The sequence below is a fragment of the Leuciscus leuciscus genome (genome assembly GCF_965113295.1).
Source record: "Leuciscus leuciscus genome assembly, chromosome: 3".
Taxonomy (NCBI): Eukaryota; Metazoa; Chordata; class Actinopteri; order Cypriniformes; family Leuciscidae; genus Leuciscus; species Leuciscus leuciscus.
The window spans coordinates 44,322,298-44,344,342 of record NC_138727.1 but is presented as its reverse complement, the minus strand read 5'-3'; the positions used below and the strand labels follow the sequence as shown (position 1 = coordinate 44,344,342).

At 37.0% G+C, this 22,045-nt stretch overlaps 1 protein-coding gene and 1 long non-coding RNA gene across 2 annotated transcripts; one reads left to right on the top strand and one right to left on the bottom strand.

Annotated features, from left to right (window-relative positions):
• Positions 1 to 1,434: 1,434 nt before the first annotated feature.
• On the top strand, positions 1,435 to 18,004 carry ednraa (endothelin receptor type Aa). Its single transcript, XM_082162720.1, has 8 exons — positions 1,435 to 1,676; positions 2,913 to 3,383; positions 6,370 to 6,497; positions 10,298 to 10,496; positions 12,548 to 12,700; positions 13,069 to 13,202; positions 14,084 to 14,192; positions 15,369 to 18,004. Exons 2-8 carry the CDS (start codon positions 2,973 to 2,975, stop codon positions 15,504 to 15,506), a joined length of 1,272 nt encoding a protein of 423 aa, XP_082018846.1. The 5' UTR covers positions 1,435 to 1,676; positions 2,913 to 2,972; the 3' UTR covers positions 15,507 to 18,004.
• On the bottom strand, positions 17,253 to 21,259 carry LOC309493594. The gene is made up of 2 exons (XR_014204012.1): positions 19,079 to 21,259; positions 17,253 to 19,045 (listed from the first exon to the last, which is right to left on the bottom strand). It is a non-coding gene; the product is annotated as an uncharacterized lncRNA (long non-coding RNA).
• Between the last annotated feature and the right edge of the window lie 786 nt (positions 21,260 to 22,045).

Sequence of the window (22,045 nt, the reverse complement as noted above, 5' to 3'; positions counted from 1 at the left end):
TTTGAATAAATACTGTTTTGAGTTCATTTGAATTTTCCATTCATCAAAGAATGTTGAATATATCATGATTTCCAAAGAAATATTAAGAAGCACAACCATTTTTATGATAATAATAATAAGAAATGTTTTTTGAGCACAAAATCAGCATATTAGAATGATTTCTAAAGGATCATGTGACACTGAAGACTGGAGTAATGATGCTGAAAATTCAGCTTTACATTCAAATATATTAAAATAGCAAACATTTAATTTAATTTAATTAGTAGCCTAGTATCACCATTGTTACTGTATTTTTGATAAAATAAATGCAGCCTTGGTGAGCATAAGATACTTCTGAAAAAGCACTGAAATCTGCCAAAATCTGTTTTAAAATTTTTAAAACAGTGCTGTGCTGAAAGCTGAAAACATTAATTAACCTATGTTGTTAGATATGAAGGCTACAAACAAATTAGTGCTTTGTTAATACATGTTTACCAATAGAACAATCTACATGTTGTCAGATAGGTTCAATCAACCCTTGCATACAGAACACAATGATATAAACCTCTAAATCTCAAGACAACTTGATAAAGCCTCAGTAATGAGGAGGCATTAGGCATAAATAAAACATTACCATAGACCAGTAAGTTGTAATGATATTCAGGTCAATGCTTTATTAGAAACAAGTACAGTTGCAGTTTCAGCTTAGGTGCCTGTTTACAATCCTGATAAGTCTTCCTGGCTGCACTTAGACCCCATATTGATAATGGCCCATAGGCATAGATGTTTAGGTTGCATAATGGACAGTGATGTAGTCAGCCAGGAACTTTGCTTTAGATGAGCTTGTTGTTCCAATCGACCTTCTTAAAGACAGCCTATCATGCTGCCAGAGCACATAATGAAAAAGAATCCAAAATAGCTTCAATTTATGTAAGGCTGGTATAAGGCAGACTTGAACCCAAGGCTTATGTGGGCTTTTATGTTCACATGAGCAATCAAGTTTTCCCCTGAGCCTGACCACCCACATTGTGATATTTCAGGCATAGAAAGTCCAAGGCACATTTGGCTCTCTATCCCACCACCGTCCCCCACAACCCCTCCTGCATATCAGTCAGTATCGCATCTAAAGCAAAGGACTCGTAGGTGAGTTTGCCAGATGCAAATATCGCTGCTGATCATTTGGGAGAAGGTTATGACATGGTGGCAAGGGCTCTGTCAGGGCGAGAGAAAGAAAACGACAAAGATCGAGGGAGAGAAAGGCAGCAAACCTCAGGAGAGGATTTGTAATTCCTCCTGATGCTTCCCAAGCTTCGGCTGACTGTTGACAGTCAGGCAGGCTGTGCCTCACCGAGCGCTGGTGTTTCCTTTGGGGCCCCCCTCCCGGCCGAGGGGGGAGGTGGAGATTTGCAATCCCACCCCGTCAAAGTGCTCTCTCTTAAACACTCACATACACACACGTACACACACACAAACAGCAACTCTCCACAGGAAAAGCAGGAGACAGAATGCGCAGCCCCTTCACAGCAGCTTTGGTGCGTCGTGGCGTCCAAATGGGATCTTGCTACACTTTGATAGTTGGTTAATTACTCATATGATACCACACAGATGTCTGGGGGGCTCTAGCCGAATATTCGTCTAACTAACTCACTGACTGATTGACTGACGGGATCCTGGGGAAGGCAGACATTTAAGGAGCGGTAGGTGAAAAACCAGGAGGCATTTATAATTCATAAGTGTAACAGTTTACGTGCCGTTCAGGATCTCTTTAGTGCCTAGCTGATGCTAAACTGAGATGCTACTTGAAGGGCTGTCTACTAAATAGTTCCTTGTGTACCAGGTGGTGGCAGGGACTTTGAACAGGAAACACATCTTGGCTCAGAAGTGTTCCTTTGCTGTCAAGATAATGAAAGGGGGTTTCAAATGATTCCAAACAAGATGAGAGTTGATTAACTTTTCTCACTTGTGATTCTTGTGTACGAATAGGCTACATTTGTTATGGATAAAATTGCACAACTAATTTGAAAGAGATTCTTTTTTGTGTGTGAGTGTGATTAGCAACTTTTTAAGAATTAAAAAAATTGACATTTTATGCTCTTTTCGAACAGAATATCTAATGAAATTTATAAGGCTTCACTGTAATGTTAAAATATTATTTGGTACCACTTCAACAATGAGAAATAGATTTGTTACGGTATTTATTAATCTTTGTTAACGTTCGTTGATAGAAATACAACTCTTTATTGTAAGTTCATGTTAATTCAGGTCTGTTAAATAATATTAACAGATACAACTTTTAATAATGCAGTAATGGTCAATGTTGAAATCAACATTAACTAAGATGAATAAATGCTTTAGATGTATTATATCTAACAAATGGACCCTTATTGTAAAGTGTTATCACAAAGGTATCTGATTGATATGAAACTGAATTATTAAGCTGTTGTAAATTACTAGAACATTTAAAATTCCAAAAGAAATTTTTTTCATGTTTAAATTTGGGAAACTGCCCTAATGAATGCCAAACGCAAACCAGAGCGGAAATGTGTGTTGAGGAAGCCGAAGTGATGAAAGCCATGCAACGGGTGCATTTTTAAAATTACAAATGAAAAAACAAAAGCTTGGTGCTGTGCCACTAGCACCATGCCAGCACTGATGGGTACTTGCCTGGGATGACAGGAAAGGCAACGTCTCGTCCCCATAGCATGACAGTAACTCGTACTGGCACTCTCCATCTGTGCTCCTCCACTAAATCCCTTTTGAAGTTGTGTTGAAGTTTTGCGCATCTAGTGTTATACTTTTAAGTAATTCTCTTTGATTTTGTTTCATTCTGAGGCCTGCATCGTATGTCTCTTTATTTTGTGTGTGTGAGCTGTGACAAACTAAACTTTACAACATTATGTGTTATGTCCGTCCTGTTGTTTCTTTTTCTACAGCTGCACTAATCAGGATCGTATCACCTCATCTGGAAATCAAAGAGCGAACTGCGTTCTGCAATGGGCATTACGACACTACAAGTTTTTTTGCTAATGGCCATCCTGGCCACTGGTGGAATATGTCAGATAAATAGAACAGAGGAAGTCCAGGACAGTTTTCTTCAAAACTCTACTACCTCCAAAACCAATGTGCATAAGGGGCTCCAGCACACCAACAAAAAGGCCCTGCTGGATAACAATACCAGACTTCCACCCTGCAAGGCTCCAACTTCCATCAAGCTCTATTTTAAGTATATTAACACAATTATTTCCTGTGTCGTGTTTGTGGTGGGAATGGTGGGAAACGCCACCTTGCTGAGGATTATTTACCAAAACAAGTGCATGAGAAATGGACCCAATGCCCTCATCGCCAGCCTGGCTCTTGGAGACCTCATCTATATCACCATAGACATCCCTATCAATGTCTACAAGGTAGGCACCTTTGTTTCTTCATTATTTTCAATTGGTAGGAAACATGACATCATGTTGTTCTGAAAGGGATTTTTCACAAACCAGACAGAAAGACCAGCCTATACACCAGTTCTTGATTTGCATCTATGGTTCCATGAGGAACATTTAACCTCAATGGAATGTTTCCATTGTACAAAAGGTTCTTTGTAGTGAAAAAAAAAGGTTCTCATATTGTTCTTCACATTAAGAAAATCAAAAACGCTTATTCTATGGCCTTTCTGAAAACCCTCTATTGGAACCTTTATTTTTAAGAGTGCATACAATACAGTACAATACAAAAGAGAGTACTTGAGCACAGGAAGGGAGAGTGAGCTGGCAGAGGAAGTTGGGAGGATGCTTAGATGCACAGGGCAAGGGGCCCTATAATTATACGGTCATTCAGAGTTTATCTCCAGGGCCGTCCTATTACGGTTACTGAGGCTTTTGTGATGAGTACAGCAGGGATATGGCCTGATAAAATAAACAGAGGATTGAAGGCCCATCGTCCAAATGAACAGCCCTGTTTTGACTAATGCTTCATCACTAGCCAAAATTCCCTTGTCTAATACTCTGCTCATCAGTGAACTCAGTACTTGACAGTGAACAGAGGCCTCTAGCAGATGGGTCAGTGATGTGCTGCTCAATTTTTTTGTAAATACATTAAAAGTGCAATTCAGACATACAATGACCTTTTCAATGAACAGCATATTTTTTTAATTCATGTGTTAAAATTCATTATATATATATATATATATATATATATATATATATATATATATATATGCACACACACACACACATTATTTAAAATATTTGGGGTTGGTGTGACCCCCCAAAAAATTAACTTACCGGTAAGTCAAGTCAAGTCATCTTCATTTATATAGCGCTTCTAACAATGTAGATTGTTCCAAAGCGGCTCTACAGAGATACAAGGATAGTTTAAAGTAACAGAGATTGTTTTGGCTTTATAGCAGTTCTTGAATACAGTTATTTTCCAGCTAAAGTTAATTTGACTGATTCACTTCCGTCACAACGATCATTAGTTCTTAACTAAGGGGGCGCTAACACAACACCGTTTTAACAGGAAACTCTGATGTGTTCTCTGATGTGAAACTCAGGAAACCTCTGAGAACGCTGATGGCGTGCACATGCGTATTACGAGTTCAGTCTATTGGTATGCGCCTTTGAATATATGTGCGCAGGTTTGTAATTCCCTACAAACCAAGCCTTAAAAAACTACTTGTCTGGCCTTAACATTTTGATACAGAATTTTATCACTTCAGGGTAGATACGCGAACCGAATTTTGCCGACAACGCTTTATCTGTAGAGTGGTAAAGGGATCCTCCATAAGGAGAAACTAGTTGGCACTTAAAAACGTACCTAAGAAATATATGAAAAACTTTTTTTTCTTTTTTTTTATGATTAAAGTCCCCCTGTAGTCAATAATTTAATCCCTTAAAAGTCCTCTCCTTGGAAAAAAAACCGCGGTTCTGTGAATATGCAAATTAGCCCTGCCTCCACTCACTCACACCAGCTCAGAGATCCACTTGTTTACGATCACACTTTGACGTGATTGGTTACAAGGTAGTTTGTTAAGTCAGAAACACCTGCAATTTCAAACCAAGTTATTGAGACTGTCTTTGGTTCACTGCAGTTTTAAGGAGAAAATACTCATGGTATAGACATGAATTTTCACATGGTTTGTCTTAAAGCACATCAAAAACACCACATAGACATATAAACAACATTAAATACTTGATTTTCACCACAAGGGGACTTTTAGATTCATTTACTTTGTGTACATTTACTTATTTATTTTTGTTTAATACTTTTTACTTGATGGATACACCACATGACATTTTTAGAGTCATATACTGAAACCTTTCATCAAACTTGTATAAATACATATGTTTTTAACTATATATTTTTTTTTCTTTATCTTGGACTTTCTTATGCATCATTGACCCGGGTCAAATTTCCTATCTGTAGTCTATCTATATGATTTATAATGTTAAAACACTCTCTGAGGCAATGTGCAACAGTTTAGCACAGAATGTTTCCAGTTTTTACAAATTTCATGTTGAGGGACTTTTCAACAGGATGTTGGGTGGAGATCCAGAGAGAGCTTCTCTATTAGGATGAAAGGTGTCCGTTTAACATTGAAAGCTCAAACAACAACAGTGTTTTAAAACAGAAGTGCGTCAGTTAGCATGTCTTGTTTTGTGACGCACAGACTTCTGTGCACTCCAGACCACTGACTTCCAATATACATCAAATGCACATACACACTCCATCTGTGCTAAACTCCACACTCCTCATACAAACAGGGCCAGGATACACCCATGAAGAGCTTCCTTTTTAAACGTGAGCATAATCCACATACTTTTCCTGTTTAACAAAAGACAACACCCTTTCAAAGAACCCTGTCAAGGCCACTTGAATGATGAGACTTTGCAAGAGTCCAAACCAACAAAACACAAACCTTCCACTGACGCAAAACTTTATTTCAAAATGGGGTACACTTCAAAAAAGAAGACATCAGGATTTTGTTTTCAGCACTACTAGAATCTTCCATGGTGAAGACTAGCAAAAGTACACAACGAACAAAGAAGTGCCTGGGCCGATATACAAGTAGCCATTGAAACTGCACTAAATCAATTTCATCAAGACAAGATGTGTGCCCTTAAGGCCAAAGACGGGAACAGAGTCAAAGCAAAACAATCTGCTACTTATTTAAGTTAAACTGTTTCAGAAACCAGCAAATTCCAGAAATGTAGACTGCCTCAATTATGGTTAAACATCTCCATTTCATTCCAACTTTATAAATAAATGTACAGACATAAGTGCTTAAAATAAATAAGAAAATGCATCCACATTTCATTCATCTCAATGCAATGTATTCTACTAGAGATTGTGGGTCATATGGCTGAGGAATCATAGAAATGAACAATCCTTTTTTTCTTGCAGCTGCTTGTCACAAAATGGCCGTTTGATGAGAGCCCATTTGGACTCTTCCTGTGCAAACTGGTTCCATTCCTCCAGAAAGCATCTGTTGGGATTACAGTACTCAATCTGTGTGCTTTGAGTGTGGACAGGTAAATCACTGCTTCACCATTTTTAAATATTTGCCACTTTCAGTGTCTACATGTTCTAAACCTCATTTTAAAAACTTGCCTTTTCTAATTTATTTTCACAATCTTTAAATTGTCAAAGAGTTTTTCTACTGATGAGAGAAACTCATCTAATAAAAAAGCTACCTACACACCTTTCTTTAATTTGATCTTTAAACATCAGGCCTCCTTGAGGTTACAGGTTCAAGTTTCACAGCCGAGGTCTTAGGGTCAGGGAGAGACAAAGGTCAGAAGCTGGGTTTATGGTTTTAGGCCTAGATATGTTATAATCTGTCACTCCTCCTCTTAGCTATATTGTAACTCAGATATTTAAAAGATTAGTTCACCTCAAAATGAAAATTTCCTGATAATATGATGTTCATGTCTTTCTTTCTTCAGTGGAAAAGAGGAAAACATTTTTCTTGCAAAACATGTTTCAAAACTTTTTTTAGGAAAACATTTCAGGATTTTTCTCCACACAATGAACTTCAACAGTAACCAAATTGTTGAAGTCCAAATCAATTCAGTTTGAAAGGGCTTCGAAGCGCTTCAAAGGGCTCTGCACGATCCCAGCTGAGGAATAGGGTCTTACTCTTATCTAGCGAAACGTTCTGTCATTTTCTAAATCAAATAAAAATGTATATACTTTTTAACCACAATTGTTCGTCTTGTGCTGGTCTGCGACGCGCCAGGCATTACGTAATCACGTTGGAAAGGTCACGCTGGACGTAGGCGGAAGTACCGCCCCATTGTTTACAAAGTGAACATGCGAAGACTAATACAAAAGCCCTTGTATTAAAACATTGTAAAACAATGATGTCAGACGATTTTGAAGTTGGAGGAGAAAATAAGATGGAGTTTTTCGCCCTACCCTACCTTTTTGAACTGGAGTACACAGATGAAGACCTTAGGCAGATGGAGGAGACCGCTACGTCTAGCGTGACCTTTCCAATGTGATTACGTAATGCCTGGCGCATCGCAGACGAACAATTGTGGTTAAAAAGTATATACATTTTTTTTTATTTAGAAAATGAATGATCGTTTCGCTAGATAAGATCCTATTCCTCAGCTGGGATCATGCAGAGCCCTTTGAAGCACTTTGAAGCCCTTTGAAACATTGATTTGGACTTCAACAATTTGTTTACCTTTGAAGTTCATTGTGTGGAGAAAAATCCTGAAATGTTTTCCTCAAAAAAAAAAGTTTATTTTCCACTGAAGAAAGAAAGACATGAACATCTTGGATGGCATTGGGGTGAGGAAATTTCATTTTGAGGTGAACTAATCCTTTAAAAAGAAACATATTTCACAATTCTTGTTTCAATCTCACTGTATGCTTATTGTACGTCTTCAAACCAAGCATGACCTAACTTTTCAGACTCTATAATTTTTATTCTCATAAAGCATTGTGGAAGCATTGTATTCTGCCTCAAATACATTATGCTGTCTTTATCAGCAAAAACAATTAACAATTCAAGCTTAAAAATCCAGTTTTGAGTACATTTATTTCATTGGACACTGGTGTCTATCTGTATATTTTGTAGTTGTTTAGAAAATTAATTTGTAATTATTTTGACTGTAGAAGCTCAAATTATATACAGGTAATTTGTCAAAAAGTAGCTTAATTTCTTTCTTTTCAATTTATCCACCATTTTAAAACCAGAGATCTCTTTTTGTATGAAATGAGAAAAAGCTGTATTTCCCGTATCATCTTGATCAGGGTGGTTCCAATGAAAACCTTCTCAGGAAACATTAGTGCATTTGCGCATGTGGTTTAGGGGAAAAGGCGGGACGTGAGCTCGTCCACTTCTTGAATCAGGGCACTTCCTCCAGTTTATAAGGTCAGCTCTAATGGGCACCTCTCATTAGAAAGTATTTTCCTCATCAGGAGCCTGAAGCCACCTGCCCACTTCAGTTTAAATGCTACCATAAAGAAAGGAAGAATGGCTGTTATCTTGTCGTATGTCTATACAATAAAACTAAACTAAAATGTTGTCTTTCAGCCAAATTGTTAAGATACTGTATAAGCCAAAAACAAGCCATCAACTTTTTTTCCCGTGTGAATGATGTTTCATTGACATTAAGAACCATAAGAGCGAATCTGAGCCACAAATGTCTAGCAGCCCGTCACAATTTTTAAAGAATGAATCACTGAATCATCATACGGCTGGACTTAATTTCACAACAGCACAGCCGCTTTCAATTAGTTTCTGAATCATGCCGAGGAAATGTTCAGCACATCTCGTCAGATCCGTTCTCCCCATGTTGCGTGAGCTTACATATTAAATGAAGATAATACATATATCATCCAGGTGGATGCTGCACATTGGTGGTGGTGGTTGAGGTGGTTGAGGTGGTTGAGGAGACCCCCCCCCCCTCCCCCCTCTCCCCCCCTCCCCCTCCTCCCCCTCCCCCTCCTATGTAAAAGCGCTTTGAGTGCAGAGAAAAGCGCTACATAAATGTAATGAATTATGTTTAATTATTAGTTTTGGCAAAGTGGATACATCTCTACTTAGTGAAATATAAATGCCCCATTGTTGTTGAACAGGAATATTCAAATGGGTTATAAAAAAAAAAAAAAATAGTTATATAAAATCTTGATGCACCGTTTTACAGAATCACCCACAAGAGAAAATATATTAATGAAACAAACAAGCAAACATGACTTTGAGCAAAGGGAAACAAGCAGCCAGGCAAACCAGTGACTATATCCAAACAAACAGCTGAAGTATATCTGTGAGCATTTTTGTATTATGCATATTACAATGCAAAGCAGCCTTTTCATTAATCTTAGATACTGTAGCTGTAAACCAGTAGCTGAAAGCTGGCACAGCTGCACGCACGGCAATATTTTCACAGAAGCTTTCCCACACGATAGGAATCTGATCAGTCAAGCTTTGCAGGTGTTGATGTAAAAAAAAAAAAAAAAAAAGAAGACTATACATATTTCTCTGAGGTCATTCACAGAGATGTTTAGTTCACATAAAGTGGATCTTCAATAAAGTAGATCTTTCCATCAATCTATTTTATGCAGTTTGGTATATCGCAGGATAAAAATAAAATAAAAAAAAGATTATATTTATTTATTTGATAAGAGCATGTACATAAACTATGATGGAAACACATTTACCAAAAAGATCCCCTGATGCGCAAAAACAACAAACCCCCCCCATCAAATTGTTGGGGATAATTACCTCCCAGAACTGTCTCACATGACTGAGTTCCCAAACGCCAGGCATCCACCGCCGAACGCAAGATAACACGACAGCATTCATTGCATTTCGTCTGCACGCTCTGAGGCACAAGTAATATATAATGTACGAAAAAAGAGCCACAGTGGCTTCCCCGACTGCAGCAACTTCCATTTTTATTACCAGTAAGTGACAATTTTGTTTTCTTAAATACAGTACATGCACTGTTAAAAACAAAGTTGCTGCCTGACATTTTGTAAGTACAATTAACTTGGATGTTTAAGTCATTTCAACTTAAATGACATTAAGCTGACTTTAAAAAAATTAGTTGAATCTTGTATATCATAAAGAAAAAGTTGAAAATGGCTTAACTTGATGAGTTAAAGCAATGTGAAACCATGTTGTCATAAATTATTGATCATAAAATTTTGTTATAGTGTGCGATAGAAATTTCGCAATTGTTTTATGTGATACTCCTTTTTTTACACATAAGTTAAATGGACATCTTTGGATGGAAACATAGCTAATGACATGTCTCTGTTGTGAAATGTTAAAACAGATGAGCAATGTCATGAGAGTTTTGTTTTTGTGGCTCAGGTACAGGGCTGTAGCCTCCTGGAGCAGAGTGCAGGGGGTCGGCATTCCCCTCTTTACTGCCATTGAGATCTTCTCCATTTGGGTCCTGTCCATTATCTTGGCTGTACCAGAGGCAATAGTCTTCAACATGATCACCTTCAACTACAACAACCAAACCATCAACACTTGTATGCTCAAGCCTGAAAGTAACTTCACGAGGGTAAGCTTTAATCGGATGGATGTCATGCCGACGTCTTTTCCCTTCATTCACATAAACACTCAAGCACTTTTTGTAAGTGCACCCTGTGTGGTTGACCTCGAGCAGGATGCTGTGCACGATTTCTGTCATCATTTACAAACTTTGATCTTGAAAGCAACATTTTGCGTAAATCACAGACAATGCAGGGGATAAGAGTAAAACCTTTGGAGTTTTCTTCAGTTTTCCCATGCAGACGATATCTGGAGATTTCTTTTTTCTTTGTTCGGTCCAAAGAAGTAAATTGATAGCAGACCATGAGTGCAATTACAAGCTGATGTATCTCTCTCAAGCAGAGCCATATGTGTGGATGAGAAACCGAGTTCATTCTCTCATATGAACCCTGCCATTAATCTCAGAAACATTGGACAATTCAGATAAGACAATTTAATACAGCACAAATTAAATTATAAAAATGAAATTAACATTGTGTTGTTTTCACTTTGAGTACTGTTTTATATGTTAAAGAGTTATGCTATAGGGACCTAGGGATAATGTAAGGTCAGCTGATTATTATAATAAAACAAATCCAGCAGGGTGATCAGGATGCAACGCAAAATGCTTTTCATGTTTATTGCATGGCTACAAATAAGTAAATTATTGAATAAATTTTAACTGCTAAGTAAAGAACAAACAAACAAAAAACAATATTTTACAACACTGAAAAAAAAAAAAATTTGTATTTTATTATATTTATATTATGCATTTATATTATATTTATAAAATGTGATGTTAATCCTGTGATGACAAAGCTGAATTACTCCAGTCTTCAGTGTCACATGATCCTTCAGAAATCATTATAACATGCTGATTTTGTTCTCAGGCAACATTTCTTGTTATTATCACAGTTAAAAACAGCTGTGCTGCTCAATATTTAATGGAAACAATGATTTATTTATTTAATTTTTTAGGATTTTTTAAGGAATAGAAATGTCAAATGAACAGCATTTATTTGAAATAGACTTTTTTTGTAACAAATGTTTAAAAGAGGAAGAAAAAAAATCTTGTTGACCCCAAATTTAGTCTATATCATATTAAGCTAGAATGTCTTCCTCTTTTTTCTCGAATCCATCTCTTTATTTTTTCTTACCGGTTCGTTGCTTCCGGCGTCTAAACATCAAAAGTTTAAGCTCACAGTTAAAACAATACTTAAAGGGGTGGTATAATGCCCTTTTCACAAGATGTTAAATAAGTCTTTGATGTCCCCGGAGTGTGTATGTGAAGTTTTAGCTCAAAATACCCCACAGATATTTTTATATAGCATGTTAAAGTTGTCAGGGTGAGCAAAAACGCACCGCTTTTGTGTCTGTCCCTTTAAATGCAAATTAGCTGCTGCTCCCGGCACAGAGGGCGGAGCTTCAACAGTTTGTGTCCTTTTACCTTAAACAAACATGCACTGGAAATTCCAAAAACCTTTAGCCTTTTATGTTCAAACCGAAGTCAGAAAGTAATCAGAAGTCAGTGGAGAGACTCAAGAAGAAGTAACAACACGTAGACAAAATTTCTGAATGGTTAGTTGATGAATTTATGTAGCTTATATATTTAGTTATCTTCTAGTCATTGATTAGCATATTCTGTCTTGATAATCTATAAATCGCGTTCCGGGGGCGGGTTTATGTAAATTTTAGGGTTAGTGATGTCACTAATTCCCGGGAGGAATGTCGTGTAGTCCCTACCAGCCGTTTGTTGTAGTCCTTAAAAAGCAATTTCTTTAAAATAAAATATCTCCCTCTGCTTTGAACTTTGAGCGTTGTAACTTTGCAGATGTTGTTTATGCTCAAACAGCAACATTACACACTAATTCAAGTTAGAAAAGTCTTCTGAGGGCATTTTTGCTATATTTTTACTACTTTCAATTAGCTACCAATTCATGTTGGTGTAAAAAATGTGTACTGTGACAACTCAGCCCTTAAATGATCTCTCACTGGCTGTAAACACTGCATGACACCGTAACTTTTTTGCTTTTTTTTCTATAAACATAATGGATACTGTGAATGTCTTTCATCTGCTTTCAGTTCTATGTAGATTTTAAAGACTGGTGGTTATTTGGCTTTTACTTCTGCGTGCCACTGGCCTGCACAGCTGTTTTCTACACCCTCATGACATGTGAAATGCTCCACCGTAGAAACGGAAGCCTTCGGATCGTCCTCAGTGAACACCTTAAACAGGTATGAAAAGTCCTTAATACTAATGCTCATAATCCTTCAAGTCAGTATCATTCAAACATAAGGAGTATTACTGCAAACAATTAGATCATGGAGGGCCAGTGTCCAGCAGTTTTTTTGTCGTTTTTTTTAAGTGATCTTTTTAGTAATTCTGGAGACCTTGATTAACCTGTTCAGATGTATTTGATTAGTGTTGGAACTAAACTCTGCAGAGCAGTGGCCCTCCAGGACCGAAGTTGCCCTAGATGATATTATAATAATCTTTTTAGCCTATTATGTATGTGCTAAAGTCTGTAAAAGTAATATCGCTGAGAGTACATTATATAACATTGAACATACTGCGGTTCTAATGGCTTGTTTATGTTTTCCAGCGGCGTGAAGTTGCTAAAGCAGTCTTCTGTTTAGTGCTGATCTTTGCTTTTTGCTGGTTCCCCCTTCATCTCAGTAGACTGTTGAAGAAAATGGTTTATGTTCCAACTGATGAAAGACGTTGTGACCTACTCAAGTGAGTGAGCCTTCGCCAATTTTTACTCTTAACAGCGGACTGATTTATTTTATACCCTACATACTTGTACTGTATGTGCATGGTACTTATTTCTTGACATACAAGTTATAGTTTATACTAAAGTGTTTACAGATGTGCTAATAAGTTTACATACCCCTATCAGAAGCTGTAAGACGTGTAACTTTTTCAAAAAAATAAAAAGATAAATTAGATAAAATCGTAAAAATAAGATATATAAAACATATATTTTAAATGTAGTACTGCCATTAAAAAGGCTGCTTAAAACACTGTATTTCATTATATCCCACAAGACAAAATAATATATTAATTTAGACAAATTGTACTGTTTAGAGTTAACAGGAATATTCAGATGGGACATAAAAATATATATAGTTATGCATTAATAGTGATAGTTGTGTATGAGTCCCTTAGTTGGCCACTGAAGACATCATATAGCCACTGTTGGAAAAACTCAAACATAGAGCATGATGGGAAACCAAGACTACAGGATCTTAAGGAGTTTCTGTCAAGATTATTGGGCAGCTTCCCTTCTCAGGACAGATCAGGGACAATAATGGAAAACCTGGATATATCAGGGGATTTTAAAAACAGTAATTTAAAAACAAGTCATGGATATTAATACAATTTTAAAAAGTCATGTTTTTTTATGTGACTATGGTATAATATTTCTAGTGGGATTTTTTTATAAGCTCAGCTTTAAATTAACTGTTGTATTTTAAATCTTCAGCTAGTATTTAGTATCTGTGATTGCAATCTCTAAAATAATCCATCTTATTCAAAAATGGCAAACATCTTGTAGATTGTGCAAGTGGTATGTAAACTTACACACAACAAAACTAAACGAGTGTCCAAACTTTCAGCTTCCTGTTGATCATGGATTATTTTGGCATCAACTTGGCCACTGTGAACTCCTGCATCAACCCCATCATCCTCTACTTTGTCAGCAAGAAGTTCAAGAATTGCTTTAAGGTGAGTGCTTCTTCCTTCATTAATCAGCCATTGCAAACAGACTCATAATTGAGTCTAATTGAATGAGAGAATGCATGTTTCCTCGCGTCACGACTTCGCAAAATCAGTGGCCACAGAACATTCATTCAGCAAATTGTGCTTGATTTATGAAGACAAATGTTTAGGTGTCCTGTGAGTCATTCTCAGAGAGAGATAAGCCATGCCCAGCCATGGGTGTCTGAGTGTAGATTACAGACAATGATGTCAGATCCTAAGTGGGCCCCTTTTCAGTAATGAGGATGATCCCATAAATACAATGCAGCTGAAGCGTTTGTGACACAAACCATAACACCAACTCAGTTGGCCAACCCAAGTTCATGGCCCTAAATACAAGCAAACTGGTGAGCTGTGCAAGAGATGGTGTAGGTCCAAGAGAAATATTCAACATTGATTTACTATGGGCCAAAGTTAGTGCTGCAGATAAGAAATACTGATTCATTTCAACCTATTCACCTCTAATACAATACAAATGTGCACTACTTAACATCCAAACCAAGCTTTTTGCATGCGGGGCAGCATTTCTGCAAAATAATATTACATTGTTTCTTGCACATTTTACAGCATAATCAAATTGAAATGTCCCGTAAATGGTGCTAAAAGCATGTTCAATTGTTTTCAAAACAGAAGAATGTAAAACTGGCAACATTTTAAAATGTTGGCTGTTATTGTTGCAGTTCAAAACGGAAAATTTTGTCACATTTAAAAAAGCAAGTAAAAGGTTCAAGCTCTATCTCCTTCGAAAATATCGTACCTCCTACACTAAACCCTGCTCTAAATGTAACCGATGGTGTTAACAAAAGCAAACCATGCCATTTTAGCTTACTTCTACAAGTCTTTCAGCTCTTTAATCGAGTGTCGTGACATTTTTTTTTTTACTGGACTCGTACCTGAGCATTCCAAGTGCAATGCTGTATCAAGTGAGCTAGTGAGCAAGTTTACTATGTCAGAAACCCATGTCATGCAAACGTGAAAATGTATTACTTAACAAATCATGCACTAACAAATCATCCCATGTGTTTTGGGGTCATAACATATATGTATTTTTTTTGAAGTTTTGCAAAGCAGCAGCATGTTTTTCTAATGAGCTTATGTTGCAATAATCTAATGATTTTCCTTTTAACTTTATCACTATTTCAGTCCTGCTTGTGCTGTTGGTGTCATACCAAGAACCAGGTGTCCAGCTCAGGCCCCGTGAACGGCACTAGCATTCAGTGCAAAAACCATGAGCCCGGCAACCTCAATACCGACAGAAGCCTTCGCAAATACAGCGACTGAGAGGCGGAGGACAGTCTACATGCTTAAAACGCATTAGAAAAGCGGACATCATCATCATCAGTGTCAAACTTTGAGGTGGAGAGCATTGTAACCATTCATATGAAACTAAAGGCCCTGTGCTCAGCGCAGTATAAGGCTGTTTTTATATATAGCTTCAGATCAGACAATGGACCTGATATATTTAAAGTCTCCCGTAGACCTAGAGCAGCTGTTCCCAGACATTCAGAGTGTTGTTTTTCTGTGTGAGAGAAGTGGTGGGAGTGAAGACCAACAGCAACAGGATGCAGCTGAACCTAACAGCTACAAATTAACCCTCATCAGGAGCTCGACATGTTTTCCTTACGTACAAACTGCACTATGAACAGGCCCTGGATCGTCACTGTCTGATGTGAAAGGAAGTTGCAGAAAGGAAGAGTGAAGTGGTGAGGGTCAATCTGTGTGTGTGTGTGTGTGTGTGTGTGTGTGTTCCTTCCTATAGGCTTTGCCAAAGAAACTCCCATGCAGCTGAGGGGACAGCCTATCCCTCAAATTCAGTGTCCAGTTGTTATTGTTAGCACATTGAATGCAGTTATGGAAGCTTGATTCAAAACTAGTTTGTAAAACAGGAACTTTCAGGTCACCACCTGGCTAAAAGTTTATTTAGTTCTTAGGCGAATCGTATTGTGCGCTGGACGTCACCTCTGTCTATTTAGAGTAGTAGGAAGATAATGAAGATATGCCTTTTTGTTTAAATGCCCAATCAAGTTTCATGTGTATATGCTTGAAAGGTGTTAGATGAATATGTAAGCTCAGAAAAAAAAAAAAAAAAAAAAAAAATACAAACATGAAGATCATACAGCACATGTGAAATGTAACAGCTGGATTGTGTTCCAGATTTAAGGAGGCAAATAACTTTGACCTTGGTGGGATTTAAGAGTAATTTCTAGGAATGACTCCAACTGCTGGGTTATAGTGTAAAAGAAAAAAAGAAAAAAATGAGCATAAGGGCGCGGGAAAGGGGGCTTTTGTGTAATCAAAACAAAAACGCCTAAGAGATACAAACATATCTTTGCTTTATTTTGACACTGTGAAAGTTCTGTGGGGAGAACTCATACATGCTATTAACCTTGTATACATTACTTCAATATTATTAATATTTAATGGTCTCAGTATTTGTATATCATCTGCATTTTTAAGTTGAAATATTTGTTTTCTTTATCTTGTTGAACCAAAAATATACTCCACCATTCAAATGTTTGGGGTCAGTAAGTATTTTATTTTTATTTTTATAAATGTCTATTTTTAATCTGCAAGGATACAAAGCAAAAACATTCATATTACAAAATATTTCCATTTCAAATAAATGCTTTTAAACTTTTTATTCATCAAACAATCCTGACAAAAATATATCAAAGAACTGTTTTCAACATTGATAATAATAACAAGAAATGTTTCTGGAGGATCATGTGACGCTGAAGCCTGGAGTAATGATGCAGAAAATGTAGCTTTGCAATCACATAAATAAATTGTATTTTAAAATATATTAAAATGGAAAAAAGTTATTGCAAATTGTACTAATATTTTACAATATTAACGTTTTATTGTATTTTTGATCAAATAATCTTAACCTTTGTGAGCAGAATAGACCTCTTTCAAAGACATGATCAAATCTTACCAACCCCAAACTTTTGAAAGAAATCCATTTCCTTTTGACATAATTTGAAACTAATATGAATGACATTGTACACGTTCTGACAGAGATCTACATGGGTCTTGTTAATTTGAAATGCTAAGTGTGAGGGAAATTTTTGTGCATAAAAAAAAAAAAAAAAAAAAAGGTCATGAAGTGGATTTTGATGTCACGGATTACCCTTGTCACACTGGTTGAACTTTACCACCACTGAGTGAGGAATGTTGCACAGTTACATATATATATATATATATATATATATATATATATATATATATATATATATATATATATATATATGTATATTTAAACTTATTATAGAACTATAACAACCGAACATCTGTTTACTCTATATATGCTATGCAGTACAGAGAATTAACTATAGATTATTTTACATATCATGACTGACTGGTTAAAACTTGTCAAGCTTCTTCTTATAGACTGTAATAGCATTAGTCCAATCTTCTAGATTAGCTGCTAGTTATTTTTGAGAGTATTGGACCAGACTATTGATTCTACCACTTAAAGCAATGTTGTCTTATCTCCAAATGTAACGACGTTTCAGTGTTAAAAAGATGGGTCCCTTGTGACAGCTGTCTCTTTTTGGCCTGGGAAGAAGCTCCAGTATGGGAGTGATTTGTGATGCACTTTGACCCACAAGGCAACACGGCCCCTCTGGGTCATCAGTGTCAACATAGAGGATGTGAACGGGGCATACTAGAAGCCTTGATGTAAACTGTGGAGCTTAAACCATTATCTGTCTGCAATGTAAGTTACGGTTTATATCAGTCTGATATTGGTTTGGAAAAATAAATGTGTTTTTTATTTGCTTGTGTGGGGTTTTGTAATGTTATATTATATTATATAATGAAGATGATGACAAATTGTTGGTCTGGTCTCAAACACGATTTCTCTGAAAAAGAGTTATATGCTCTAACAGTTACAAATGTGTATTAATTAAAAAGCTAATAATTTTTGATTGATATAAAGTCACTGCAACACAATGTTCTAGGCTGAATATAAACGGGCCATGTTCACCATCCAAAATAAGCATGGACTTAATAATTTACTATAAAAATGTCTTTTTGTTTGTTTTAAGACATTTTCTTATCACACATGGAATTAGAAATTGAATGAGAGGAAAGACAAGTCTGTTTTGAGAGTCTACTATTGAAAGCATATTAATGCAAAAACGACGTCTCATCAGAGATTTGAGATATGTTTTTCTCATTCTCATGAAACTGCCTTCAGGGAGAAGAACGAAAGGTTTTAGGTCCGAGGAATTTGGTGGGAACCTCTGAGCCTGCCAAGGAAGGAGCAAATGAAGCTCAAAGGCAAAGTAACACAAGGAGCCTTTAAAAGAAAATAAAATAAAATAAATTGAAAAGCTGACATGTGCAACTCACATCACTCTAGAAACTTACCCCGATGCCATCAAAATGTCGTTGTACTCGAATAGATAAAGAATGAGAGATCGCTCTGCATCTGTATTAAATTCAATGTTTTTATTACTTTCCTCAAGAAATAAAAAAATGTAAACATTTGAAAAAGTTGTTTTTCCCCCCAGGATGTACGAGCTGCTCTTTTATGCTTCTGTAGTTCTCTAATGCTTGTATAGCTTTCCTGTAGTTCAGTGGTAAGAGCATTGCGTTAACAACGCAAGGTTGTGGGTTCGATCTCAGGGGATTGCACATGCCTATGTATAAATGTATAGGATAATGCAATGTAAGTCGCTTTGGATAAAAGCATCTGCCAAATGCATAAATGTAAATGTAAATGTAATGCTCTTAAGTCTTCAGAAGTCATATGATAACTTTTTGTGAGGAACAAAAATTTTAAGTCATTATTTACTGAAAATCCATGGCTGCAGCTCATATACCTCAAGCTCATAACAAAATTTGACACCTATAATATAAGTAAGGAATAATCCACGGCTAGATACATGAACCGATTTTAACTGGTTGCCTCCACAGAGTGCATTCAAATCATTTAATGCACAGATAGCCATGGACTATCAAGTTTCTCGGTGCGAGTGACGTATGTGTGTGTGTGCTTCAATGAAAGCAGTGCATTAATATAGACCAGTGATTAAACCGACTTGGAACTACCTGTGCATTAAACGGTTTTATTGGACACCTTCCAGCCAATCAGAATCAAGTATTCAGAGAGACCATGGTATCCTTTACATATAATATAATTCTTTATCCTGCCTTCAGCTCAGGTCTCTCAACAAAGCACATAGGCCAAGTTATTTTCAGAGGAAAAGTAGCTCTCCAAGGCCAAACTTCCAGCAAACATAGATAAGCGCTGACTGTATCCTAAAGTTTTTAATAATAGTGCTCTGCCATGGATTATATTAATAACAAATTTCTGATATTACACACCACCACTACCATAACACTTAAAAAGGCAAGAAACCAACGGTATTTGGATCATATCTGTGGATAAAACATGTCTTAAGTGTGAGATCGTGCAGTGCAGTCACCTCTATTTATGAGCATGAGGTAACCTTATCTCTCATGCAAGGGATTTCAAACCATCCACAAAATTATGTTTTATGTCTCACAAAACATGAGATGACTGAGCTCCAAGAACAATAGCGTAATCAGTTTAAAAAAAAATAAAAAAATTATATTACAATATTGAGGACTAGATAGAATCATTTCTACACTCAAACAATTTCTGTCATACATCTTTGGCCATATGTTTGAGATTAATTAATAATCAAACATATATTTTATTGCACACTCATGGCATTGTATATCCTCATTGCACACTCAAGTAAATACACAGGTTTGATTTTAAGGGTTCAAGCGCGTAGCGCTGAAACCCTATTGTTATTGTTAATTTTCCCATGATGCAGCATTCTCCATCTAAAACTGATCGGGCAGACCGAACCGTAAGTTGTAGAGACTTGAAACTTTGAGGGCTGGTAGTACTCACACCGCCTACAGCGTCACCAAAGAAGCGCCCCGAACGGCCTGACGGGGGCGCTACAGCGGTCAAAAGAACAAAATGGCTCATAACTCCTAAACCGTTAGGCTCAAGTGTCTTATATCGTTGGAATCCTTGGCTAAAGATGGACAAAATGCATGCATCAGATTTTTGGGTATTTTGGGGTATTTTTCCAAAAACCTACTTTTGCGATCTACTCCTAGATTTTTGGCCCGACTAATAATCAAATTTATATTTTCAAATTTTTTTCTGTCTTGAAGGTATCCATCTGGCATGACACCAATTCATGAAGATTGTAATTCACATGTCCAAAGACATAAAGCCTCAACCAATAACTGTCCTCATTTAGCCCAACACGTACTGACGTCTAAATTAAATCCAAACTAAACAGAAGAACTCTCATTCTGGGAGTCACATGAGATGTTAACTATGGACGGCACTCGGCGTTTAAACTTTAAATATGTATCCAATTTTCACAAACACACCGCCTGTTTGTCTTCCCTGCCCCGACATGGCAGAGTCCCACATGCCATTTTGCAGAGCTATCCCTCCAAGTCATCCAACAAGGCGCTCACATGAGTGTGGCAAGAACGATTTCTAATTTATAAAAGCCAAAAGGATCGATTCAATATTCATGAACAATCTGTCCCATCGCAATGAGCCATTTCTGTAACTGGGGGACAGTATGATGACAGCGCAGCGACATAAAGGAAAAGTTCTGCCTCCACGTATTCAGGACTACTTCAGCCTTGTACATCTTCCTTTGTCCTCAGATATTTCATTGACACAATTTTTTCAGATATACCTTATTTTTTGTGACTGGCAAATGACCGGTAGATCTTTTTAAACCTTTTTTATTGCAGTCTATGTCTTATATAAACACAAGGGCATGAGAGAGGAAAGAATGAGTATTGAGTTTTACAGGTCAAGCTCCTGCCTCTGCTTTCATCATGGAAACATTTAAACATTTTCCATGTAAAAGAGCATTAAAGTCATCTTCCACATTTGGTGGGTATTAAAAGAGCCTAGTGAAACTGCGCTCTTATGTCTTCTGCGGGACTGCTGACAAGGGAAGGCTGTCTGAGATAAAATCTGTCCTACTCAATAAAGCATTTGGAAATTATTGCTATTCCTCATTGCACACTCAAGTAAATACACAGGTTTGATTTTAGGGATTGTTATTGTTAATTTTCCCATGATGCAGCATTCTCCATCTAAAACTGATCGGGCAGACCGAACCGTAAGTTGTAAAGACTTGAAACTTTGAGGGCTGGTAGTACTCACACCTAGCCTGGGAAAACCCAGACAACTTCCGGCAAATTTAGATTTGCTCTGCAAGTAGTCTGGCAAAGAGCTCATTCAAGCCCATTTCTAATCCGTCGAAATTGCGGCACCAATCAGAAACGTTGGGGCGGGCTTTACACGATGACGATCGCTCTGATTGGTTTTAGGTCTATCCAATTGCGCCCAGAGGCATTTGAGCGACGTCCGTTGGTGAAATGCAACAACTTTTAAATGCATTATTATATTCAAATTGCAAACACATGAGGACAGTCTCCATGAAAGACCCACTGGCAGATGAACGTGCTAGGAAACGGTAGGAAATTAAATTAGATTTAATAGAGGATTTTAACTGTGACAAGATGATTGACAGGGCAGTTTGCGTGACAGGATGCATGCGACAGATCCGTCCGATAAAGATGACGAAGTAGTATGTCCCAAAGCTTGCCTACTTTTTTGCTACACATTCAAAAGTAAATACCTTTTCTTCACAAAAAGAGTGCATACTTTTATGGCGTAGTGTAACTTTGGGACGCAGCATATGGGACGCAGCATATGGCTTTACACGATGACGATCGCTCTGATTGGTTTTAGGTCTATCCAATTGCGCCCAAAATTCTGTGGTCGCATGAAA